This window comes from Papilio polytes, unplaced genomic scaffold, assembly GCF_000836215.1.
Source record: "Papilio polytes unplaced genomic scaffold, Ppol_1.0 DF823980.1, whole genome shotgun sequence".
Classification (NCBI taxonomy): Eukaryota; Metazoa; Arthropoda; class Insecta; order Lepidoptera; family Papilionidae; genus Papilio; species Papilio polytes.
The window spans coordinates 1,470,662-1,497,891 of record NW_013525224.1 but is presented as its reverse complement, the minus strand read 5'-3'; the positions used below and the strand labels follow the sequence as shown (position 1 = coordinate 1,497,891).

At 33.8% G+C, this 27,230-nt stretch overlaps 2 protein-coding genes across 2 annotated transcripts in view; one reads left to right on the top strand and one right to left on the bottom strand.

Annotated features, from left to right (window-relative positions):
• The window catches only part of LOC106101589 (xanthine dehydrogenase/oxidase-like), an 18,047-nt gene extending 2,352 nt beyond the window's left edge, over nt 1-15,695 (bottom strand). Inside the window, 25 exon segments of the mRNA XM_013280871.1 lie at nt 249-390; nt 937-1,062; nt 1,340-1,625; nt 1,808-2,019; nt 2,339-2,596; nt 3,203-3,353; nt 4,573-4,730; nt 6,028-6,229; nt 9,237-9,306; nt 9,379-9,489; nt 9,620-9,812; nt 10,069-10,838; nt 10,904-11,099; nt 11,249-11,432; nt 11,507-12,003; nt 12,076-12,363; nt 12,437-12,727; nt 12,799-12,926; nt 13,135-13,237; nt 13,411-13,634; nt 13,706-14,133; nt 14,250-14,410; nt 14,638-14,798; nt 15,045-15,104; nt 15,671-15,695. Of these exon segments, the coding sequence (XP_013136325.1) occupies nt 249-390; nt 937-1,062; nt 1,340-1,625; nt 1,808-2,019; nt 2,339-2,596; nt 3,203-3,353; nt 4,573-4,730; nt 6,028-6,229; nt 9,237-9,306; nt 9,379-9,489; nt 9,620-9,812; nt 10,069-10,838; nt 10,904-11,099; nt 11,249-11,432; nt 11,507-12,003; nt 12,076-12,363; nt 12,437-12,727; nt 12,799-12,926; nt 13,135-13,237; nt 13,411-13,634; nt 13,706-14,133; nt 14,250-14,410; nt 14,638-14,798; nt 15,045-15,087 (5,383 nt within the window). The 5' untranslated portion in view covers nt 15,088-15,104; nt 15,671-15,695.
• A 6,795-nt stretch (nt 15,696-22,490) lies between these two features.
• Nucleotides 22,491-26,541, top strand: LOC106101534. The gene is made up of 6 exons (XM_013280786.1): nt 22,491-22,756; nt 23,995-24,212; nt 25,277-25,485; nt 25,578-25,728; nt 25,928-26,039; nt 26,271-26,541. Exons 1-6 carry the CDS (start codon nt 22,611-22,613, stop codon nt 26,491-26,493), a joined length of 1,059 nt encoding a protein of 352 aa, XP_013136240.1. The 5' UTR covers nt 22,491-22,610; the 3' UTR covers nt 26,494-26,541.
• Nucleotides 26,542-27,230: the final 689 nt, after the last annotated feature.

Below are 27,230 nucleotides of genomic sequence, written 5' to 3'. Positions count from 1 at the left end.
TGGGGCCCGCCGTCTACAACCGTCTGCCGGACCACAATACAGCGGCTACCAGCTTCGCGTCATTTAAAAGTAACCTTAAGTCATGGCTATAGTGTCGAAGAACTTTTCCTTTTTATTTCAAACATTATGACTTGTAATTCGCTTACCAAAAAACGTTTGTATTTGTATTTGTGTAAGCTTACAGGAATCAGAGCGCGACTAAACATCTGTGCGATAGTTTAAAAGGCGCTCTTACTAGATAATATTACCTTTATAATGAAAGAGTATACAGGCCATAGAAGTGAGTAGACCGAAAGACACCAGTAACCATCGCAGCACACCGACCACACGCTTTGGTATAAACAATTGATGCTTCAGCATGTTTGTAAATGTCTTGTTTAGTGCTAGACCCTGAAATTACACTCAAATAGTTACTATTACATATTTATTGTTATATATCTATTACAAGGAAATCAAGTGGAAACTACGTTAGTTTAGTTCCTGGCATAAAATCGTTCACTTTTGTCATACTTAAATATTTGTTGTAAGTTCTTGCTTTGAGTGTTTTTTCTGTATGGAAATAGATGTTTTCTTTGCTTTTTAAATTGAACTATTTTAATATCATTAATTGTTTGGATTTTTGTTCTAATCTACAAACAAATCTTGTACATTTTTGTCCTAAATAATTGTATTGATTTAATTAAATTTAATTAATAAGCGCCAATAGCCTAATGGTTTGGGGACTATCGATCTTGCGGTCAAGGGTTCGAATCCCGCCATTCGACTATTGTCGTGAACTATATCCCAGCACAAGCCTAAAGCTTAGTTGGAATGGTTAAAGGAAATATTAGTAAATTAACAAAAATATACTAATATTTTACAAAAAAAAAATTAGGCCTTTCTTCTTTTCGTATATACATTCAGTTAAGATATCTCTCTAATAACAATGATAATTACCTCCTCGATCCAGAACAAAGGCACAATAGTGTCAGGTAAATCCTTGCACAGTTCAATTTTTTCCGTTTTAACTAACTTTAAGTTAAACTGGACACGTTGTCTCGCGACCAGGGGTGTGCCTGTGATCTGAAATTAAATACAATACAGATCTAGAAAATTCCATAATATTAGAAATAGGTCCAGATACAGACAGACAGAGACTTTTTTTATAAGAGAAGAGGGCAAACGAGCGGCGGGAACACAGAGATGGTCTACGACGCCCATTGACATCCGCAACACCAGAGGTATTACAGATGCGTTGCCATCCTTGGAGGAAATTGTAGGCTCACTTCTTAAAGGACCCTTTTTTACATTGAAATACTGTTACACGAAAGTTAAAATAATTAAAACACTCAAAACGCACCGGTTCAAAATCAACTGATATCTCGTGTTCATTCACATCAGGGTTCAGTCCTTTCACAGCTTCCCTAATCTTAGGGTCGCAGTCTAAAAAATGTGGCAGTGAGACGTACATCGGTGCTCCCATACATTTCATCAGATCCATAAGTCCTTTAGCCGGGCAAGTATCGGGAGTATCACAGTAGCATTGCAGTTCAGGATCATTTGAATAATCTCCAATGTTAGCGATGTATCGATTGGTTTTGATTCCACTGTACGAAGATGGTTTTTGGAACCACGGTTTAAAAGATCTGTTAGACAACGAAATTGTGTAAGTATATAAAAGTGTCGACGAAACAGTTGAGTGTTTAGATATCAAATCTGATGAGGTAAAGTTCGGAGTAGAGTAAATTACCTAATTTTAGATCTAGAAATGAAAATACTATTAACGTGCATCTTAGGAATAATTAAAGCAAAATGTTAATAACCATACCTGCATAAATCACCAGAGAACGATTCAAGACGATCAGACTGCGTTAAAAATGGAGGGAAAACAGTCCCGTCGGTACCCTCGAATTCGTTGCATTTATCTCTGAACATTTCCATCTTGGGTTTGCCGTCGATCGCTATCACTTTGCCGACGTCCATCACGTTGTTCATACCTCTCATGACTGTCACAACATGACTGTCAGCTGTGCCATTACGCTAGAATATACAATTGCTTGAAAATAGATTGATTGAAATCTCAAAGGTTTGCATTTCTTCTAATTTACGAGGTAGAAATAAGGTAGAAAATTCAGGATGATTGTTGTATCATTTTTAAATAACCTCTATATCTTAAAGCAACGTCTTTTAAAATTACCATCAAAGAAATAGCTATTTCTAGTCGATTGATATAAATCTGTTAATGTTCTTCCTTCCAATTTACCATATGCAATTTTTAACAGCGAGGTTATGTACTACTGGAATCGGTGAGCCGCTGGCTTGTTTGCCTTCTATTAGCAGAAAAGTGTTAAGATCTTACCATGCCGAATAGAGAAAATACATATTGATTATTTGGTCCAAAAATAAGAGTGTTAGCTGCTTCCTTCTTTAAAGCTGTACAAAGAGCTTTAGGCGCAAACTCCGTTCTTGCGCAGTTAATGACAAGGCCTCTAAACAATATATCTAAAGCTTTCGCCCTAAGGAAAATGTCGGGTGGATTGTCGAAAATGCCATTAAAAGCTTTCCCAATCATGTTGAGCATCCCTGGCTTATCTCGGATTACCACTCCTATCGTAGCCTGAAACAGAAAATGATAAATTAGAAATTGCAATTTCGGATGTTATAAGTTAGAATATTTTAAGTATTAAAAAAAAAACACTTTATTGATAAGATCAGTTAAACACAATCAATGGGCTCTGCCTCCTGAGCTAGGTGGGGACCTGTATTACAGGAGGCAGTGCCTTCTCTTAGTCTAGGTACATATGTGATCAAATACATGTGTTTGGGTATGTGAGTGTGAGTGAGTGCGTATATATGTACGCATGTGGCATTTATGTACACATATGTGTGTGTGTGTGTGTGTGTGTGTGTGTGTGTGTGTGTGTGGTGAGAGTGAAAGAGTTTTTATGCTAGTATTTGAAATATACTGCTATTAAACCTTTATTTTAGTACAGGCTTTCACCTGCGACTTCGTCCGCTTGGAATTAAAAAAACACAAAAGTGAGTAGCATATGTGTTCTTCCAGACTTGTCTCTGTCTGTATCAAACTTCAATGAAATTCGTTTAGCCGTTTAGTCTACATCCATCTAAACTTTTGCATTTATAATATTAGTATGATGGCTTTTTTCGTTTTTTCTTTGAAATATTTAAGTATTTTTCTTACATAGTAGTAGTAAGAACAAACCATCATAAATGGATGAGGTAAAACAATCAACTCTTCTCCCGTCAGGCCTGGTCCACAAAGTTCCTTCTTGAAGAAGAAAGTATCCAGTTTCTTGTACGTTATTGTGTCACTATCATCATGATCTTCGACATCTACTTTCTCCTTCCATTCTCTGTTCAATAAAATAACAGGTTAGGTAGGTTCCAACACGTCTTTAGGATGATTTAGAATTTATACCTATTTGTTGGAGTACTTTACGATGAATCAATCTAATATTTTTTCTATTACGTGATGAAAAAAATCTCATATACAGGATGTCCAGTGGCAGATTACAAATTTGGAAAAATCGTATAAAAAATTATACCATCACACAGTAATTTTATGGTAATTTAAAGACGATAAATGCGGATTTTTTTGATGATCACGTTCTCCGATAGGCATTTGTTTTTTTTGATATAGCGATTGCTTGTTAAGTGAAAATTTAGAACTCGAAGTATGTATTTGTGATGTTTTGTTTAGTTCACAGTAATCAAGGTTTGGCATTTAAAGTAACGGCAATTTTTCTATCGATTGTCGTAAATAATAAATGCATCCAAACCTTCATGTCAGTCATATATGGTTAAAATATTTATCGATTTTCATATTGCCTTGGTTACAGTGACAAATATAAAAAAAATCAGACCAAGATTGCTAATAAGATTTTTTAGTCACTAACATCAAAAAATGTCTTACTATTGTAATAATTAGTAATCTGTTCTATGTATTATTTAATATAATTGCGAATTCAAAGTCTTTTTAAAAAACATTTCAAAAGGCATGTATAAAATACGTAAGGACGGAAACTACCTCAACCGAAAACTCTACCAAAACAGTTAAAATTAGTTTGAAAATTAAAATTGAACACTAACAAGAAGTAAGAATCAAAAAGTTAAAAACATATGTTTGTTCACGAAGTGTAATTTAAAAAAATTATCGACAGTACTATAATCAATGTCTTGGACAAATAATGACTGGACAGTATCAAAGTTTTTATTAACTTCTATACAACTAGTTATTATTTACAAAGAACGTTTTGAAACGTGTCACTGGAATATATTTTTTATACAAAAATACGGTGTCCTTAAATAGTACTAGCTTATGTCCGCGATTCAGTCCTCGTAGAATAAAAACAAAAGTTATCCTGTGTTATTTAGACTATCCTCTATATCTGTGCCAAATTTTACCGAGATCCGTTCAGCAGTTTAGGCTACAAACTCTACCAAACATCCATCCATCTAAACTTTTGCATTTATAATATTAGTATGAAGATTAGTAGTCAAAGCAGAACTGAAATAGCTACAATATTACTATGAAATAAAATAAATATTAATGATAATAAATAAATTAATTACTCAAAATAATACGGCCCAACTTCCTTTACTATTGGTATAGCTCCTTTTTGTACTTCCTCAGCATTTGTATAGTTAAATAGATATATCTTGAAATCTAAAGGAAACGGTATCTTTTGCCACATCTTACGAACATCAGTTTTCGGCGACAATGCCATTTCCTAAAAACATATTTAAAAACTTTAAAACATTAAGAAATCATTCGTCTATAGTATTTTGTAAATAATCTCTTTACGTTATCTCTGTCCTCCTCTGATCTCTTCCTAGGTCTACAATTAGGTATTCTCCACTCTTATATTGATTCATGTTTTAATATGCAATTCCTACATCATCAGAACTAATACATATGAAACGCTACGTTTTTTTTTGACGTGGACGTGGCAAACGAGCAAGCGGCCACCTGAATTTACTAAAATGGAAAACGACCGCTGCCGAAAACTTCCGCAATTGCAGATGCGTTGCCTACCCTTAACTGACAGAGGAGGAGACGCACATAACGAGGACATTTCCCCTTCCTATGCGTTTCCTCTACCGTCAAATCCACTTTTCCTTCCCATCCTTTTATCTTAATAAAAGGGTGGAAAGGGAAAGGGACTAAAATTAGGCCTCCGGCACCACACTCACTAGACGAAACGCGAAATTGCTTTCACTTTACGCCTGTCTTCTGTGTGGTCGTGGTATTGCACCTGGCGAAACGACCCTTTCGTGCGAAGATGTTAAAGTGGACTCTACCACTGTTAAGGCTTTAAACACTTAGGAAAAATAAGCCCCGTTTTCTCCAATCTTAATGGATTTTTTATCGATTATAAAAATTAACGTAGTATCAAATACACTCGAGAGTTCAAAATAAAATCTCCGTGAAATATTCTGCAGTAGCGAAAAATACCGCGAAACTCGCAGTCGGTTTCAATTAATTGAACCGTGAAACTGTTATTGACTTAATTCGGTTTAATTACTCCGCTATTCCTCAATTAAATTGTGAAGCCATTATTAACGTCGCGGGAACGTGTATTTGAATGTAAAGGGAAATTGTGTATTGCGTTTTAATTTGCCTCCCGACGCAATTATCATTATTTAAGGGAAAGAAACATTTACTTCATTTGCAAGAATACCTTGGGTAAAAAAATGGCATTACAAAAATTCTAAACACATTTCTGTATTTCTATTACAATAGTCTGATCAAAATTTTAAATAGGTTATCAACACAAAGCAAATACAATTCAACATTTTGAATGAAATATTATAACTTTTTTGTTTAAAATATATTCAAAACATCTGTTTCAAGGAAAGTACAAATTAAAATTCCAAGTGTGTTTTTTAATTACGTTGATATGTTCGTGACGTTTAAACGTGCTTTATTAAAATTTGTTCTTTGAAACATTTCATTTTTTAACATTAATATATGAAACACAAAAGATTTCAATGTCATCAAAGGAACAGTAAAGGCATTATACTTACCTTTTTTAATTGGCTCTTTAAAACAGTGGGAAATATGACCCAACCGAATAGCACACCAAATATAGCTGTTCCCAGCGACCCCGCTGCGATCTTCATATGTCTTGGAAACTGCATCGTAACTGCGAAGTTCAGGCTACAAAGGAAAGTTCTAGATTAATATCTTTCGTGTAAAAAATTAAAAAAAAACATACAGACGAATCGAGTACCTCCTTCTTTTGGGAAGTCAGTCAAAAATATTTAGATAAATCACTAATCTATGACTAAAGTGATAAAACTTAACATTTTTCAAACGCTCTCCGTCTTCTCCAATATTCTATTATTATACTTAATTTAGTAAAAACGAATTATTCTGATGTACTACAGTTAATATTTAATCGTATTATTAAGGACCACATAACAAAAACCAATCAATTTGCTTATAACAGTAAAAAACGGACAGAAAATTCGAGAAAGGCAGAAATGACGTAATAAAAATCATACGAAAGAAACATTCAATTAAGCGATTAGAAGTAGTAATAGAAAAGGTTTGAAATCGATAAAAAGGCAAGCTCGTCGTTCCTGTGCAGGTTGTGAGGTTCGCACGACGAAATTATTATCATCGCAGAAATTATAGACGCCCACGTCACTGACTACTCTATCATTGTTAGCTAAATTATAAAGAAAGAAAAATCCAAAATCGATCGACGCTTGGTCGAAGGTGACCTTTGAATTGTCAAACGACTAATTTTCGCCCGCGACTCCGTGCTCGTGGAAGTAAAAAAGTAAGTAGCCTATGTGTTCTTCCAGACTGTCCTACATCTGTATCAAATTTCATCAAGATCTGTTCATCCGTTTATGTTACAAAGTCTACAAACATCCATCCATTTACACTTTCGAATTTATAATATTAGAAAGACTAGCTGTTCCCGTGCGGCTTCACTCGCATGAAATTATCAAAATTTTATTATTTTGTTTAGATCTGTCAAATTATCAATAGCAAATGTTAAAATGACATGACATTATGACAATCCATGGCTGACTTCCTTGATGTTGGCAGCTTGTAGCTTATGGTCCATTCCGCACATTAGGGTTTTTAACAAATTTATTTACCCCTTGAGTTTAAATGAGTGAAAATATATGGCCTAAAGAGTGACGTAAGTGTAGGGCTATTTAATAAAGAATGAATTATTCAAAAATATGCTGTGATTGCTGACATTTTACAACACAAAGTAGTGTGTTTTTACGCTTTATTATATTAGTATAGATATTAAACAATTGAAATAGGGTTTTTTTTGTATTTTGTTAAAGTATTCCATTCCTATGTTTGACAAATTTGATTATCTATTCCTGAATTTAAAAAAAAATAGCTGAATATTTTGTTTATCTGCAAACTTCTATCACCATCTTTTTACAGGTTAACTTCGGAAAAAGAAAAAAAAAAATTCGCTATAATAACTTATGAGCAAACTAAGAACTTGTTTGTTTTAAATACTACCAAATATTGTCTATTTGTAAAAATGGGATAAAAAAAATCACTTACACGACAAAGTCCGCAAACGAAGGCAGCTGTTGGATTACTTGACCGCCGTTGCAGTGCTTTCCGAGGGCGTGGTACAAGGTACAGTCGTCAACAAAACTCACTATTAGTTTATTAATAAAATTTAATATTTCTAATAAATTATTTCTTGAGAAAAGCCAGGATCACATACAGTAGTAAAGCATGTAATAATCACAATAAATTAATCCATATAACCAGGCAATAAACTAAGTTTTGATAGTTTATATGCTTTCTTAAAGAATACCTTGAAAGCAAGAAGCCATTCTAACGAAACAATTTCAAAAATCTCATCAACATGTTACAAAATTTGAAGTCAATTAAGCATTATGTTAAGGTTTATAGACCGTTGACTTTGAGAATTATGAAAAAAATACTTAAAAAAATTCTTAAACACTTTCCTTCACAACTGTACAAGACACCGCCTACACGTATGGTGGAGGAAACGGACGTCACAGTAACGTAATTAGAGTAAAAAGTAGGTTGCTATTATACCTATCATTCTAAAGAATTGCCTTTAATTAATAAAAAAACTAATCAATCTGCAATTACAGTCAAAGTCTGTTTGTATTTTTTTTAAAGTAAAATAGCAACATGCCAAATAACACTATAATAAGCACACCTTTGACGAAACTGTCGCATAATTGTTGTGCGATTGTCGATTGTTTCGCAGCCAATTCAACTGTTTAGTCGCACAACTAAAAATCAAGTAGTGTGAACACTCTCATAAGCGTATAAACTCATAGGAATCAAAGACAGTTGTACGATAGTTTAGTCAAAGGGGTGCGCATGCTCTAAGATACTGTAGTTCTTATACTCTAGTGTCAAAGTTACAATATATATATATATTCATCCTTGCAACATCTTCGCAGAACAAGCTTTTAAGTCAACTACGTTAACGCTGCCATAAATGTTTAAAAACTAGGTTTTGCCCGCGACTCCATTCGCGTTGGATTAAAAAATCAAAAATAAGTAGCCTATGTGTTTTTCTAGGCTATCCTCTACATCTATACCAAATTTAATTGAGATCCGTTCAGCCGTTTAGGCTACAAACTCTAACAAACATCCATCCATATAAACTTTCGCATTTATAATATTAGTAAGATAAGATAGTTACTTGATTTGTTTTATAACAGTTTTTTAAACCAAGCATTATTAATTTAATATGATTAACTGGTAAAAGTCAAACTACAAGTGTCAAGTCTTTATATTTTAATAATTGATGTCACAAACAGTATGAAGTTATACCGCCCATTTCTAAGTGATAGACAACTGTGGAGGCGAGACTTTTGAATATTTAAACAGGTTTGATAAAATGTTTTATGAAATTGTAAATAAAATTATATCTCAAACAATAGTTATATTTAAAATGAGTGCAGTATATTATTAAATTACATACAAAAAAATAGTATTTTAAACAACACAACATAAGACCACGTAAAAATAACTTTTATGCAATTAGAGAACTTGTAAAAACAGTATTAATTTGTTAATAGTCAATTTAGCTGTAACTAGCTATTAAATAACATTTTAGAAATCGAGCTTTTAATTGTTATTTAAGCACTTTGCCTCAATCCAATTTCAAATACTAAAATACGAATATAATCATTTAATTGTTCTGTTTGGCCCGGTGGTGGTTGGTTTGGTGGTTTGTCGCTGTTTGGTTGTTAATTATGTATTCAGTTTAAAATGTTCTAGTTTATGTCCCGTAGCCATGAAAATGTTTTCAACCGAGCATGGATGTCCTGAAATAGAAATATTAAAAATGCCTGATATAACAATTGTAATAAAAAGAACATTTTAAATGTGACTAATACCTAATTCAACCCAATGGTCGTCATAACCAGCATCCAAACGACATAATCGAATAGTTTCTCGTAGTGCATGTGTGATGACTGCTGCCAAACAAAGTGCTGGTTCACCGGTTGCTGTGGAAACAGTTATAACCGTCATAAAAATTGACACAAGTTGTGGCTCTTGTCTTGTGCATATAAAAATTTTTGCTTTATAAAATCGAATTCGTTTCGTTGTCCAAATTTAAATCTGTTGTTGCAATACCTTTCGATTGAAGAACACCGACTTCATTTTTCGAATTCCTTTGAAAGTAGATTCTGAAATCGGCAGGAATATCCTTAAGTCCTGGTGGTTTGTATGTCCAAGTTCGATCGGTTAGTATTTTGCCGTTACTTGGATCATAAATTATGTTCTCTGATGTCCAATAGCCAAGTCCCATAATAAAAGCACCTTCAATCTGAAAATACATGATCAAGAATACACCATCATCATCATCAGCTTTTGTGTGCCCAATGGAGGACATATGTAGGTCATTCCGAATGCCTGTTATGCTTTGGGGCTTCCCTCCTCCAGGTAGGCGGGTGATTTTGCACACGACGGTAAGACGAGCAGACTAAATACGGATGGCTGTTGTCCGCAGTCTGCGTAAGCCATTGGGGAAGGCCTAGAATATATGCTTTTCGATAATTTGAGTGTTAGACAAAATGTGGTACCTGTCCTATATCAATTTCTGGACTAAGGCTTCTACCAGTATCTTCAAGTAAATCAACTCGTCGAATATCATGGTTGCCAGTCAAAAGATCAAGCTCCGCTTCCAATACAACAACGCCATAAATCTGATAAGGTTTTAATGATGTATTTGATGTATCATACATAAAAGAAGCATGTAAATAAACACCAGCAAGAAACGCTTCTTTAACAATTTCATTCCAAGTAGCATTTACATTTTTTTCCTTAAAAGGTTTCAATTTTTCTAGAATAGTTTCAGAAGCCTTGATAACTGCGAAAGCGACACATTCACTTCCAATACTGCCTGCGGTAGTCATGCTATTTGGTGATGTAAAACTACTGCTAGTTTTAACACTAACTTTTTCAAGCGGTACCTTTAAAATATACGCACAAACCTGTGCCACTTTTGTGTTTATACCTTGTCCCATTTCTATACCGCCGTGAAATATAATTACCGAACCATCTGCATGATATACTGACACTGATGCACTGTAAGGACCTACGTAAAATATTTCATACGTCATCGGCATTAATTTCATCGCACGTTTTCTCCAGCGATTGCTTTGATTAAAATTGGAAATTTCGTTAAGTCTATTATCGTAATCTGAATCGTGTTTTATTTGTTCAATTAATTCTGGCATAGGATTGTTCTCTTTCGCCATATTTGTTAATCTTACTTGAATTGGATCTATTCCAGTATGATGAGCAATACGTTCCATTATCTCTTCTATCATAGCCAATCCTTCAGCTGATCCTGAAAGAGATTGTTGTTTAAGAAAGAATTTTTTATGTTATCAATTTTTTTTATTTGTTACGTACCAGGCGCTCTGCACCATGTATTTGAAGGTAAATCAGATATAAACCCATTGGCTTCCACGTACCATCGTTTGTGATCATAACAATTATAGAAATGTTTAAAAACTATGTAAGTGATTTTGTCGTTCCATGACGCACCATTGTTTTGGTAAAAAACATTTCTCAAATATTGTATTGCTCCTTCATCATTGATTCCGACCTGCAAATACACATGTTTATAAAAAGTATGGGTTTCTTCTGCTGATGTACATGCCATTTAGAATATGTTTGTCTCCATTTTTTACAAATACAGTGAGAGGCATGTCTTTTTTTCGGCAGTGGAAGCTTACAGTATCATTCTTTTCTTACTTCGTATTTGGAATAAGTTGGTGTTCTCTTTCCGATCATTTTCATATTTGTTTCCAAGGACATTATCAGGCGACATGTTTTTCCAAGCATATGTGATACTAAGGCTGCAGCGCAAGCTACTTGTCCTGATCTGGTTATTTTACCTCCGTAAGATCCTCCGACTCGGCTTACAATTACATTAACACTGGAATAAAAAATACTTGGCGAAGCTGGACATAAACTAGACTCGACTTATTTTCTTATAAATTAAACATTTACCTATTAACTGGTACATTTAAACATTGAGCCACAGATATACCTGTGACGTCAAGCCACTGTGTTGCGGCATACACTGCTATTCCATCTTCTGTAGGCGTCACTACACAAGTTTGTGGCTCCATGTAATAATGATATTGTGCTTTGTAATCAAATTCTCCATATAAAACAGCTTTAACATCATCTCCTTTTTCTGATGGCTCGACTACTTGATCTGTAACTATTCTTTTATCCTTCTCATCGGATTTTAAAATGTCATCAATAGTAAGTAATGGTTTATTTTGATTAATTAAATAGTTCACTTTAACAAGTTCTGCAGCATTATTAGCTGTCTTTTGTCTATCGGCAACGATAATTCCGACTGGTTGGCCGTAGAATTTAACTTCTTTTGAACACAGAATTTCTTCGTCTTCAGATAAAAGTGGTACGTAGAAAGGTGTAAACGAGTTAACTCCTGGTATGTCTTTGGCCGAGTAAAATGCGATGACTCCGGGTATTTTCTGAAATGAAGTTTCATTAGTTCTAGATATTTAGAGGTTATATAGATTGTCATCTATTAAAAGTCTACTGACAAATGCTTCAGTTGTGTCAAAATCATTTATAATACTGCCTGGGTTTATATCAGCTGTTACAAATGCTGCGAATACCTCACCGACTTGTTTCGGAAAGTCATTTGCAAAAGTCGCTTCACCACTACACTGACTTAGAGCTTCCAATTTAGGAATCGGTTGATTCAACGGCCACAAACTCTTGTCTGTATCAAAGACTTGACTGCCTTTCGACGAAATTCTTTTTAATGTTTCACCTCCTGATTTGAAAGTTGGATTCAATTTACTCTCAGGACATAAGCTTAATACGGCCTGAAATTTTAAAACAGGAATTATAAATGTTAAAATGTCATGTCTTCTGGATGAATCTTTTTTTAATTAATACCTTGTAAAACAGAGCGATTGCTAACATTTTTCTAAACGCAGCCGAGGGTTCTGGCGGAGCTTCAACAGGGTTTAGTTCATCGGACAATGTTGTCAAAGCTCGTTGTAATATTTCGTTAGTAAAGATATCATTGCCTATAACTGTTGCCTCAGTTTTTCGTGCATGTATAAAGTCAGGAGATATACCTCCATATACAACACTTGCTTCCTGAACAGTGCCTGTGTTTTGATCTAATTTGAAAAGAAATCCTGCGTTGACAATAGCATGTGCATTTTGCGATCTAGGCATAATCTAAAATCAATACGTAAATAAAATATAAGCTTACATTATATGTATTTGTATTATCATGTTTTGATATTTACCTTAAAAGTTCTAACGTAACAGTTATTAGCTAATGGCGGCAACAACACGTTTATAATAATTTCTCCTTTCATCTCAATTTTTAAAAATTCCTGCAGAGTGAGAGTTCTTCTTTTGTCAATATTGTTTGCTGAGTATAAAACAAAGGTCAAATATTATACAAATTGATTTTAGGAAAGCACTTTACCTTGTACTATCACAAATCTATAGCAGTTTATCAGAGAAATATAACAAAGCCTAAGGCGAAATAAGCAAAGTTAATGTAAATATTCTCGTTTTCGTGTAAAGCCTTTTGGTATGAAGGCTTCTCGTTATTAACTTAGAATATTAAGTCTTACCGATTGTAATCATCGCTCCAACGGTTTCAAATAACAGGAATAAATCAGACGGAAACTCAGGATTTGAATGTTTCAAAAATAAATTACCACCAATTGTTCCAATCTATAACATATTAAAAATTAATAAATAGTAAATTCATGCGTAATAAAGTATCATTTTGAGAATCCCAAATTATTTGAAATGAAAATTAAAGGGTAAAATTAATTGTGTCAAATTAAAGCTTTAATGCATACTTGTATAAATAAGTTTGTACGCATAATTTTAAAGGCACTTACGTTTTTAACAGGTATATGAGCAACTAAATCCATATGAGCATAGAATTCTTTCAAATATGAGAAATTCTCATTCTCTGAAGACATTTTGAGAAATATTTCCATCATATCAGACAATGTCATGCCTGCACCCAATACCAAATTAATATCCAATAAGAAAGTTTTTAATTCAACAACATCAGAGATATCTATAATGTGTGCTGGATATTTCTTAACATGAAATACTCCTGAAAAATAGAAATTCTTCATTACTAAAAGTCAAAGAAATTTTTATTTTTAAATTTCGCAAATTTTTTACCTTGCCCTGTATTTCCGGCTACTATTTTATAGTTATCGCCTTGTTCTATAACTTTAAAAAAATCAGACAATTTATATACTTTAAACCATCTAAATGTATCGTTCTTCACCATTAAAGGTTCGGTTTTCAAATTACCAAGAATACACCAAGAATCATTCTTTGATTCTTCAACAAATTGTATTTTGATTGGATTGTTCTTCTGTATATTTCTATATGAACATATTTTTGTACATTTGACACCACATGCTTTTAATTGGCAAATATCTTCCACGTCAATTAGTTTCTTGAGAATGTCTTCGTCAGCATCTTTAGCAAAAGTTTTAAATGCGTCTGCTATTGATCTGTATCCAGTACATCTACAGATATTACTTGCGAATGAATTTTCTATTTCAGTCGCACTGAGATTACCATTTTTAGATTTGTATAAACTGAAAATGTAATTGACATTATCATAAAGTTCTGTAGTCCAGTTATGTCCACCAAATCTTTTATTCTAAAATAAAATTGTGTCATGATTTTTTAATTTTTTTTAATTTAATTTCACCTGTACATATTCATGACCCAACCTGGCGTGCAATAACCACACTGGGTGCCGTTAAATTTTGCTAGCCGAGTTTGAATGTCATGGTAGCCGCTTGTTCTGTTCCCAATACCTTCAACAGTTGTCACCTCCCAGCTGTGACATGATAAAACTGACACTAGACACTGCAAAGTAAAAAAATTTTAAAGGCGTCTATTAAATGATAATATAAGTGGTACGCTCTTCAAATAAGTTCCGGCTTTATGATTGTCTTCATGTCTTAGTAGTGTTTTAATAATACGTCTTAGGATCCTTAGAAAACGCACTTACGACAACAGCGCATCTGAAGCACATTGAATTCCTTATCTCAAGTTTGCTTTCTCGTTGATTAAAGTTTGCTTACGGAATTAACGGAGAATATCTTCAGTTCATTATTAGGCTGCGTCGGAGCTTGGACGGCGACCACGCATGCACCGCAGCCGCCTTCGTGGCACATCGCCTTGGTGCCGCGAAGCCCTGCTACCGTTCTGATGAATTCGTTCAACGTGAAGTCCGGACTGTAGTTGCCGTCCACTGGAGAATCATTAATAACTCTAAGTGACTTATTAAAATAAACACTAAGACCACGGTCGTTATTGGTCACTAGGAAAGATCGTCGATGTACTTTTATATCAAGAAAATGTTTAGGTAGCCTTGAAGCGACGCCACGGGTGTTATATAGGTTTTTTATAGCCTAGTGTTATTATTTTAAATGCACTTTTTACACTTAAGCATAACTTTAAATTGTAATAATAAATTCAACATTTTCCTGTATCTTACCTTCATACTGAATTCCATTGATTTTAAATAAAATTTTGGACATTCTGCTAATGTTGGCAGCTGTAAATTAAATGTAAGATTTATTTAGAAAGCATTACAAAATATAAGTACTTTCTTATGGACTAGTATTCTTCAAATAACCATGTTTTTTTTTTAAAGCCCAAAAAGCATTAAAAATACTTTGTTACTTACGAATGCCATCAAACACAACTTTTTCATTAGAAATGTGATCTACGACTGTTTGACGCTATAGTAGCAAAGATAGGACAATTATCGTGGCCGTGACAACCCTAGCGTAACTAATGAGGTAGTGTGGCAAACGTTAGTTACACCTAATAGGGTTGCCAAAAGCCGTGAAAACTATATGCTCATTATCGAACTTTGATAGCCTAAAATAATGACTGTACAATTTCAAAATAGATATATGAAATACTCAGTTTTTTACTGTTTTTTTTTTAAATGTGATTCTATTTTTTTACAGTATAAATCTAAAAATAGTGCATAAAATTTTTTAACCCAAAAATGTTGCTCACGTAATTTTAAGATAATTACTAAACAATCAATTATAAAACTAATAAATGAAAATAATTATTAAACAAGTAATCTGTTCTATACTAGCAATACACCTCAGCATCGCCTGCTTCATGTCTTATATCTTTTCTGTCATATCCATACCCTTCCCGTTGACTTAAATATAGCTTATGTTCTTCTGTATTATAGCGTTTCTTGGTCAATTAACCCTGCAGCTTATGTTTTTAGTAAATTACACATTTCTTGAATGATAAAGCAAATAAAATGCACGATCTGTAATTTTGTAATGTTTTCATTTTCTGTTTAATGTATAAATATACCAAAAATCTGAATTATGAAGTTTTTTCTTTACGTTGAAAATTAAATCATGTTATCACCAGCGAATTATGTTTTTTTTTTTCAGTTTAAAGAGTTACCGACGAATGTTTTTGACCGACTTCCCAAAAGAAGGAGGTATTCAATTCGTCGATATGTTTTTATCATGTCATGACTAACAATTTCCTTTTAGTTTTAAACACGACTTGATGGTAACATTACTTATCATACTTCATCATACTAATACTTACTAATACTAATATTATAAATGTGAAAGTTTAGATGGATGGATGGATGGATGGATGGATAGATGGATGGATGTTTGTTAGAGTTTGTAGCCTAAATGGCTGAACGGATCTGGATGAAATTTAGCATAGATGTAGATGATAGTCTGGAAGAACACATAGGCTATTTTCTTTTGTTTTTTTTTTAATACCACGCGGACGGAGTAGCGGGCGAAAGCTAGTACTATATAAATGCGGAAGTTCAGATGGATAGATGCATGGATGTTTGTTAGAGTTTGTAGCTTAAACGGCTCAACAGATTTCGATGAAAATTGGGATGGATGCAGAGGGTAATCTGAAAGAACACATAGACTACTTAATTTTGATTTTTTAATTCCACGCGAACGGAGTCGCAGGCGACAGCTAGTTTAATTATAACATAATGATTTCCTTAAGAAATAAATTCAGTTCTGTACAATCAGTCGTTCCAAATTATGTTTTCAGGTATGTCAACGTAAATCACTTTAAATTCATAGTGGAATATACAATAATAAAATATTCATAGTAATCGTGTAATAAAAATGTTTTATTGGGCAATAAAATGTTTTCTCATGACACTTCTTCACTGGCACAACTTACAAATCCCAAATGTTCCATATATTACAATACTGAAAAAACTTTACTATGACAATTTTCTTCTTTTTTTTTTGAACGATTAATGTAACTGGCAACTAATAATTTTGAGTACTGGCTGAATGTGCATCGTGCATATATGTAGACTGGCTGTCCTCGCGCGGATTCATCAGCATGAAATTATAAAAATTTTATTTTATTGTTTACATTTGTCAAATTATCGATTACAAATATCAAAATGACATGATAAGACGACAACCTTGCATCCTTGATGTTGGCAGCAACTTATGGTCTTTCCCACATTAGGGTTTTTATCTAAAATATTTACCCCCTGAGTTTAATGCCGATAAAATATATAGCCTAAAGCGTGACGTATATGTAGGGCTTTTTACTAAAAAAATAATTATTAAAAAATATGCTGTAATTGCTGACATCTTAGGCAACAAGGAAGTGTGAGATTACGCTTTATTATAATAGTATAGATGTCAAGGTGACGATAGAATGACTGAAGACAGTTGTCTTTGAATGGTGGAATGCGTTTTGTTATTATAAAATCAAATGGTTAACCTCAGTAAATGTTTACAATTTGATAAGAGAGTGTTGTGATGTTATCAATTAAGATGATGTTCAACTAAGGATAGTGTTTCTAATGTTACGCGATTGTTATTTCATTATCTTCGAAATACGTACTACCTACCTACGTACGTAATAAAGATCGTTACCGTGTATGTGATCTACCTTGACAATTGAATTCTACAGACCGCTCGTCACTCCGACATAAAATAAATTTGAAGTGTCTATTTGTAATAACAAAAGAAAAAATCCAGATTTCGGGAAGATGTATTTGTATTGCTGATAACGAAAATCGCATTTAAAACCTTTTTGTCTGTCTGTCTGTCCGCAAGCCGTCTTAGCCGATTTCGACGGGAGTTTCACAGCTGACAAACGGGCATACCATTGGCTACTTTTTAATATTGCGTGGACTAAGTCGCGGGCAATAGCCAGTTAAAAATACTGAAAATCTAAGCTATAATTTGCCAAAGAGTATTTAATAAGCCGGTGACAAAATCAGTATTTCCCCTTGCGCTAGTCGGTCCACCGGATAATTGATCCATTTGATTTTTTTCCATTGGGTCGATTAAATCCATATGTTCAATGGACTCACGGGAAACACCTTTCATTGACCAATCATCGACTAAGATACAAATCTCTAAGAAATTTTATCAAAATTTTATTTTTGAAGTATGTAAAAAAACATGTATCTATTCAAACTTTGACAATTATAATTTTCGTATTATACTATTTATGATTTACAAAAAGTAATGTAGTTAGTTATATTTTGTTCCATAGTAGGGAGACGTCAACAATACTCGACCTCTTTGCCAAGTACCTCTGCTGCGATAATGCGATGCTCGTCACAACTACCCACTACGTTGTGACCTTTTCATCACAACACTATATGTGACGAATATATTTTATCTGACGGATTATTAATATTCACATTAAACATATTTAGCATAATTTCTCATCTTAGTTAGAAGATATTACTTATAGATATATTAGTGGAAACTCGGGTTAAAATTTTCTACAAGTACAATGATTAATATTTTAATTAATTACCAATGAAAAACAATTTAATACGTCAAAGCAATACATGTCGGATACCACATACATCCAGCTGTGAGCCTGTCTGTAATTAATTGACATGAAAATACGTAATTAACCGATATCAAATCCTGTCCTACGCAAATGAGTGTTTTAAATAAAATATTAAAAAAGATAAACAATGTAGTTACATCTTATTAATGCGAAAGTTCAGATGTTTAAATGTTTATTGAAATTTGGAGCCTTTTTTACGTGGGGAAATGCCTACGCATGTCACATTTGTGGGTACAAGGGTGGTTATGTCGTGGCATTCTCCTACCCGCGCCCAAAAGCAGGACTGGCAACTCTCAGCGGGAGAGTTTGTAGGCTTTTTTGTTTTGTCCGAGGTGAATGCTTCTTACGCATACTCCGCGCCCGGGGGATGCGGTAGTTATGTGGGACTCTCCCCCATAATGGGAGGCATACTCACTTAACCCCTCAGTTCCTCCAACGCCTTAGGCCGGGGCACGCTTTCGCTTACGTCCGTAACCCGGGCCTGCAAGAGTTTGTAGCCTAGCCAAGTGAACGGATCTCAAAGACAGGCATAGATGTAAAGCAAAGTCTGGAATAACTAGATCTGGAAGAGCTAGGCTACTTATTTGTGGTTTTTTTATTTCCACACGGGCAAAGTCGCGGGCGAAGGCTAACATAATGTTCATAATGCGATCAATTTATCACATTACCTTGTATTTGATATGTGCTAATTGAATTAATGATGATAATGGTCTACTTAATGACTTTATTAACGTAAGTGCACCTATTACCGCTAATAAAGCTATGTTCAGATTGACATGCAATAACAAGCACACACAATATATTTTTTTTACTTTTTAAAATTCGAAGACGCCGTAGACTTTCGGCAGAATACTGAAATTACGTTTATGGGTGTCTGAAGTTTCCACTTATTTCGTCATTACTTTTAGACAACTTATTTAATTGATACTGTCGCTTTAAACTCAGAGCAACACTTCTCGTCCAGACCCAGGTTGCGCGCCAATCTATCCATACTTTTTTTTTTTGCGGCTATATGCCACTCTCCTGTTCCCCTAACACATTTTAAGTCAGGGACCTGGGGAGCGGGTGTATATTTATTTCTTTATTTTATTCTATCCATACTTCTAGTGACATTGACAGCTGTCATCTAGGGACGTGACGTTTACGCCGATAATCTAGAGTTGCGCCAATTCTATAGCACGGTACTATTTTTATTCCCAACACTACCTAGTTATTAGTGTTACGTTCACCTATGATTCAACGGAGTAATTCGAGTTACGTAGTTCAGAATTTGAATTTAACGAACTAAAACACTAACGAATGGTTAAACGTAATTGGATACCGACCGTTAAATGTGTAACAGCGTCTTGAATGATAAATCCACGCGAATTTTCAGCACTATCATATTTTAAGCGGCGGTTACAAAGCGAACTGTTCATTTTTATTTTTGATATTCCCCCGTTTAAATTATATTGACATCACCCTTAATTCGACGGAGTATTTTGTAGCAAAAATGTATTAAATGTTACCAACACACTACCCGTAGAATCAAAATCTAGTTCGGTAGATTTTTTTAAATTAGTTGTTTCTCACTCTAGACACTATCGTATTAAGGATTAAAAAATGCATGAGACGACATGTTGTAGTGACAAGCGAGAGCATTAAATAAGAGATACAGAGATACGCTTGGCTTCAGTGACTACATCACGTAAAATTGTAATCTGTAAACCATTTTTCTAAAACTCATTTCAAGTAACGTGATTTCCAACTAACAAACGTATATTAATTAAGAAATATTTGCGACATGCAACAAAGTTACGGAGAACTCTTACAAACTTTAAAGTATTAAGCGATTAATTTACCAATTAGAAAGTTAATTTAAGAATTTACTTACACAAGTGAGGCACATTTTTAGAAATGTTTTACACTAGTAAGATTTCTTTATCGCGTTACGTAAACCAATTCCGGATGTATTTGTCCAATCAAAGCGTGCCTTACCACGTTGATGTCGGTAACGTTGTAAAACACGCACAGTAATATTTATTTATATTTGTTACCGCTCAGTTAAATCCCGTTGGATTTTATGCAAATCTTACTTCTTACTAATTTTATAAATGCGAAAGATTAGATAGATGGATGAATGTTTGTTAGAATTTGTAGTCTTAACGGATTTCGAAAAAATTTGGTATAGATGTAGAGGATAGTGTGAAAGAACACATGGGCCCCACTTTTGTTTTTTTTTTATTCCACGCGGACGGAGACGCGAGCAAGAGTTTTTATTAATCTAAAAACAGATATTTAACACGTAGGTAACCATAGACGAGCATTATGAACTAAACAGTACGCTTAAAAATCAAACTCTAGTTTGACATTTACATACTGAATAACTCGTAATCTGTGTGTGCTTTTTAACTATTTTTTTTATTAATCTATTCTTAAATGTAACTTTAAAGATACTGATTGAGTTTGTTAGTTTAAATGACGATTATAGAAATACTAGCTTTCGCCCGCGACTCCGTCCGCGTGGAATTAAAAAAAAAAACAAAACTAAGTAACCTATGTGATCTCCCAGACTATCCTCTACGTCTTTTACGTTTGTAGCCATTTAGGCTACAAACTCTAACAAACATCCATCCATCTAAACTTTCGCTTTTATAATATCAGTATGTTGTGAATACTTATGGTTGTAGTTTTCGCCATTGCTTTGGCAGTTTGATGAAATTTTATATCTTTGTAATAAATTTAAGCTACTTATAAATAAAAAAATGATTACAATCCACAAGCTAAAATAATGCCAATATACATACGACTCTATCTGATATAGTTAAGTATATTAAACTATGTTCGATTTAATAAAAATTTATGATTACATTTCTATTTGAAATAAACGCTATAAAAATTGCGAAACCGAACGAGAAGTTTCATGACGCTGACGAAGTTTGAAGTCGACGAAACAATTAACCGTTTGCACAACTTTTCTAAACTCGGATTGACGGTCGAAAGATTCATGACGCAGAAAGTGAAATTGAAAATTCTATTTTGGTAATATTTCATAAAATTGTCACGTTTAACGACACGTTTTGAAACATACGCGTATAAGTAGATCCTTTTTGTAACGTTAAGACTTTGTAAAAAATGTAAAATTTTGTAATGTTACTTGGTGAAAAAATAAATCTGAATCTGAAATAGGAACTGATGAGGATGAAAAACTATACCGTATTTTAAAGTTAAATATATTCTCACCATATCCTTAATGTGGTATAAAAATAGTTGAAAAAACAACACTTGTGTGAGTCATCAATCAATAGATTGAAGATTTTTTAAAGAATCTTATTATTAGACCAAAGTATTAAGCGCGTACACCTGACTAAACTGTCTCAGAACTGTTCAGTCTCGCTTTGATTACGAGCTCATTTGAAGGTGCACACACTACTCAATTTTAAGTTGTGCAACTAAAAAGTTAAATTACCTGCAAAACAATCGACAAGCACTACAGAAATGCAATATTTTCTTATTAAATCTAAATATTTTTATTTACTAGAAATAGATAGATTTTTACTAGAAATAATTCCGTGCCACGAAATTTATCTTGTATCATCATCACCAGCTCACTATACGTCCCCACCGAGGGGCTCGGAGCCTACCCTAAAGTTAGGGTGACTAGGCCATAGTCAACCACGCTGGCCAAGTGCGGGTTGGTTGACTTCACATATATCTTTGAATTTCTTTGCCGATATGTGCAGGCATCACGATGTTTTCCTTCACCATAAGAACGTCGGGTAAATTTTGTACATATGAAAATTCGAAAAATCGATAATCACATTGGTACATTCGGGATTCGAACCCAAGACCTGTAGATTACAAGGCTAGTGCCTTAACCACTGAGCCACCGACGCTCTTATCTTGTATGCTCCGATATAAAATTGATTTTATTAATGAAGTGTTTGACTTTCATTATAGCATGCTTTATGTTATATCAAGTATCGTATCTGTTAATTGACGTCTTCTGTGTTTGCTTATCATTAATTTTTATTATTTCTTCCTCCAATTCTGTTAAATAATGAACAGACATCACGATAGGTGCCGTGTAGTTCGTTCACTTTGTTTGATTATATTTTATTTCTTTTAACTTAAGGACTACAACGTCATCATACACGTTCACTCCACTTTGCCATTCTCTTCTTGTTCTTATCGACGACGTCTTCAAGTCTTAAGTGTTTTAAAAATGGAAGGTACCTTTAAAGCAATGACCCTTTTTGATTGTAATCATGTTGATGAAGTGGAATCAATCCATCAGTTTGACCCGGCGTGGAGACAAAATGCTCTCAGTTGCAGAGTTATTCTGATACTCCAGCAATTGTACAATTTCAAGTAAGTGTATTTCCTACTGTTTGTTTGTTTATAGTAACATGCAGAATATTTAAAAGAAAAATTAAGTTTTTGTGATTACAAAAACTTAATTTTTCTTTTAAATATTCTGATTAGATTTAAAAGAAGATATTAGATTTAAGGCCGTTCTAATTTGATTAAATTTCTGTAATTTTATGAATCTCAATATAATTTCGACTGCCAACCTTTTCTACTAATCATCATCACCATCATCCCCCTTATCCTACTCCCGTAGGGTCAGCATGACAGGTTTTTGTCCTCTAAATTCCGGGTACCAAAAACCTACTTTAGGATTTGGCATTATTTTTTGCGGCCCGCCCAGCCTGCCTATTGCCAACCCTACTTGGGATTTCACTAACCTTTTCTACTAATAATATGGAGATACGATACGAGTACGTTTATTTTCGACGTACGAGTATTTTCCATTTCAGTATAACATTTATAACACCAGAATATGGTCGTTCAATAACGAAAAATCGGTCCGTTTCTTTGCTTGGAAATAAAACAGTTGACATCTACCTCAAGCTGATGGCAATTACCAATGAACTGGTAAACGACGCAAATCCTGTAGAAGCTATATTTGTTTGGAGGTATTTTTTGTATGACTTTATCTTATAAATAACTACTAGCTGTTCATAACTTCGTAAATGTGAACCAAAATAATGCTTTATTCCAGACTACTATAATGTATTTCTATTCTTGTGATCTGCCCATCGCACTTTTCATTATTATAATACTAATCTTACTAAAATTGAAAATGTTAGACCGTGGATAGATGAACGTTAGAGTAACCTAAACGGCTGAACGGATAAAACTAAATAAAACTTGGCAGATATAGAAAAACCTCTAGAAGAACACGTAGACTGCTAATTTTGTTTTATTTACCGCGCAAACAGATTCGCAGGCGACAACTAGTACACAATAATAGTGGTTATAGTAATACAGTTCATCAATAGGAATTTAATTGAAATAAATTTTAGGGTTAGAATTACAATTCTGCAGTGACTGCATATAATTCGCGCATGCACTTAATAATTTAGACAGTGCTCTAAGGGCCTGTTCCACCAAATTGTAAATTGTCAGATAATAATCCTACGTGTCAAATATGTGATGGAAATATCGGATTTAACAACCTTATCTGACAGTGGCGTCTTTTTAAGCTATCCGAGCCTCTATTAGCCAGTGGTGGGACAGACTCTGAATGTTCTATTATCTTCCAGGTTCGGCTTTATCCTACGTCGTGAAAAAACTGTTATAATGCGTCCATATTACAGTCTACCGTTTGCAAAAACTGTATGGCTTTGCATCCTAGGTATTATTGTATTGGTAACAGTTATATTCTATGTAGTCCGGAGATGGGAGAAATCTATCGTTGGTCGTTTGGAGTGTAATTTTATTTACGAATTTTACATCGCAGTTGGAGTCTTTTGTCAACATTGTAAGTATAATGTAATTTAATTTCATAAAGTTCTTTACAATAATAAATATACGAAAACGACAACGAAAATCTGTTAACTCCGAGCTTCCGTAAATGAGATGATTACAGGGAGATGATGATGACTTAGAAAGATTTTTACATTTAATTACAATATAGTGATATTTGCTATCTAACTGTCATCAAAATCCGTATTATTTGATTGATGTAATAGTGTGTACCTTTGACTAAAACATTGCACAAACGTTGTGCGATTGTCGATTGATCGTATTCCATTCAACTGTAGAGTTGCACACCTAACAATCGAGTATATAGTGTGTACATCTCCATATAGTCTCAAAGGAATCAAAGCACGGCTAAACAGTTTTAAGATAGATTAATCAAAAGTATGGGCGCTCTAAGTATTTTAGCAAAAATTTTTGGTCCAGAGGCCCTCAAATGACATTTCATATTGAATCGTTGTCGTTAAATGAAAGCTACCATTTTCCTTATCGAGGTAGATAAGGATTTTAAACGTTACACTTTACCTTGAACCTCACGTAATGAGGTTTTAAGATTTATGAGAATCTACTAAATTAAGTGCATATCTTTAGTAGTCAATTTGTTTTCGTAATTTTAGTCTTACATCAATAATGGTGGTAGTCACAATTTGTATTAAATGACATCGTTGTCTTTGCGTTTTTAAAAAGAACTAGCTGGTCCCGTGCGACTTCATCCGCATGAAATTATGGAAATTTTATTTTATTGTTTACATTTGTCAAATTATCAATAGCTAATATCAAAATGACGTGACATTACAAACCTTGACAATCTTGCTTCCTTGATGTTGGCAGCAACTTATGGTTTCTTTCCCACATTAGGGTTTTTATCCAAAATATTTACCCCCTAAGTTTATTGGCGTGAAAAAATATAGCCTTAAGCGTGACGTAAGTGTAGAGCTTTCTATTAAAAAAAGAATTATTCAAAAATATGGTGTAATTGCTGACATCTTAGGCAACAAAGAAGTGTGTGTTTACGCTTTATTGATCAGTGAAGACCCACAGTAATGAGTTGAAAAACTATTTCAGCTTTACCGTCGCCTTCAATTTTCTGGTCGCAAAGAATGGCCTATTTTTTCTTTGTCATCTTCGCTTACATTACAAATTCATTCTACACTTCAAATCTCCTATCGTTCATCGTCACTGAAAAAGAAGGTCAAATGGACATCGAAGCGTTAACCAAAAGTCATTATGAGTTGAAAATCTTGGAAAATATGAAATTAGCCACCGAAAGGAGAGTAAGTTAAGACCATAAATGAATAGTATACTCAGAAGAAAAAAATCCACCAATGTCATTGGATATGCTTAAATTTTTTAATTATTTTCACAGGTAAACTCAATCAACATAGAAATGAACGATATGGCTAAAAAATTGAGTCGTACTAAATCAATTAATCTATCATCCGGCTTAGAGGCAGTACGGAGAGGGAAGACTGCGTTATTGTGCGATTATCCAACCGTGTATTCGGCCATTGCTAGAAGTTAGTAGCACATGCCTTTTATCTCTTTTTTTAATGATTCTGTAAGAAAATTGAAATAATTTGAGCAAAGAGATGGTAAGGGGAAGTGGATTTGATGGTGAAGGAGACACACAGAAAGCTTAAGGGGAGGAGTTGTTTCACTATTTTAGGGAACTCCCTCCGCTCGATCTTCTGTCATAAACATTTTTTTATTTCCCAGCGTTTGACGATGAAGCGATTTGTGAATTAGACGAAGTAGATATATTTTCGAATGTAAAAATGTATCTTACTGTTGGAAAGCAATTCAAGTACACAGAAAAACTAAAGATAGGGTAAGTATTCAAACATTATTGGGAAGTTTTAGAAGCGGGACTGATAAACGACTACCTAATAAACTTGATAATTAATAACTTAAGTAAGCCTCAAAATATAAAAAAAAAACATCAAAGAGACATTAAGAGAATAGAACTGGTAAGTTATCGACGTTAATACCGTTTTTAGCGTCAGCGTAATTACGTAGTATCTTTTTTACTTGTTATTCCTTCCATTTGTTTCTCTTCTAGAATACTGCGAATGAAAGAAGCTGGTATTATCAAGAGATTGATATCGGTGGATCCCCTGACTCCCCTCACTTGCGTCAGAAATAGGATCTTCGTCAGTTCTTACTCCGAACATATCGTTACCCCATTGCTTGTGATATTTCTACTTTATGTAATTGCTTGTATATTAATGATCGCAGAAATTGTACACTACAATACTCATAAAACGTGGCCTTATATTAATTAGTGTTTCGGTGTTATTAGTTTTTATATTTAAATTAAATATTTGATTCATTACTATACTTACCTTTTATCTTACTTCTTACTAATATTATAAATGCGAAAGTTTAGATGGATGGATGGATGGATGGATGTTTGTTATAGTTTGTAGCCTAAACAGCTGAACGGATCTCGATGAAATTTGGCATAGACGTAGAGGATTGTCTGGAAGAGCACATAAGGTACACAATTTTTTTTAATTCCTCACGGACGGAGTCGTGGGCCAAAGCTAGTATTATTATATATTACTAGCTGTTCCTGTGCGATTTCATCAGCATAAAATTATTTCATTGTTTACATGTGTCAAATTCTCAATTGCAAATGTCAATATACCAATTACCTTACTGTGGCAATCTTGCTTCCTTGATGTTGGCAGCAACTTATGGTCTCTTTCTAACATCCATAATGTTTTTATACAAAATATTTACTACCTAAGTTTAATGGCGTGAAAATATTAGCCTAAAGCGTGACGTAAGTGAAGGGCTTTTTATTAAAATGAGAATTATATAATTCTTATGCTGTGATTGCTGGCATCTTAGGCAACAAAGAAGTGTGTGTTTACGCTTTATTATAATAGTATAGATATATGTAGATGGGTAAATTAAAAATAATGAAATTATAAAAACCTTACACAGAAACTAGATACTCTGTTTGTTCATCATGACCGTAACTGAGTTTAATTTACACTGCGAAATAAAATACATT

Bases quoted from the DNA above. Each gene is read 5' to 3' on its own strand.
- LOC106101534 (XM_013280786.1), top strand. From the start codon at position 22,611: ATGGAAGGTACCTTTAAAGCAATGACCCTTTTTGATTGTAATCATGTT. The intron at 22,757-23,994 runs GTAAGTGTATTT...ATTATCTTCCAG, and splicing joins CAGCAATTGTACAATTTCAA to GTTCGGCTTTATCCTACGTC. The intron at 24,213-25,276 runs GTAAGTATAATG...AAACTATTTCAG, and splicing joins TGGAGTCTTTTGTCAACATT to CTTTACCGTCGCCTTCAATT.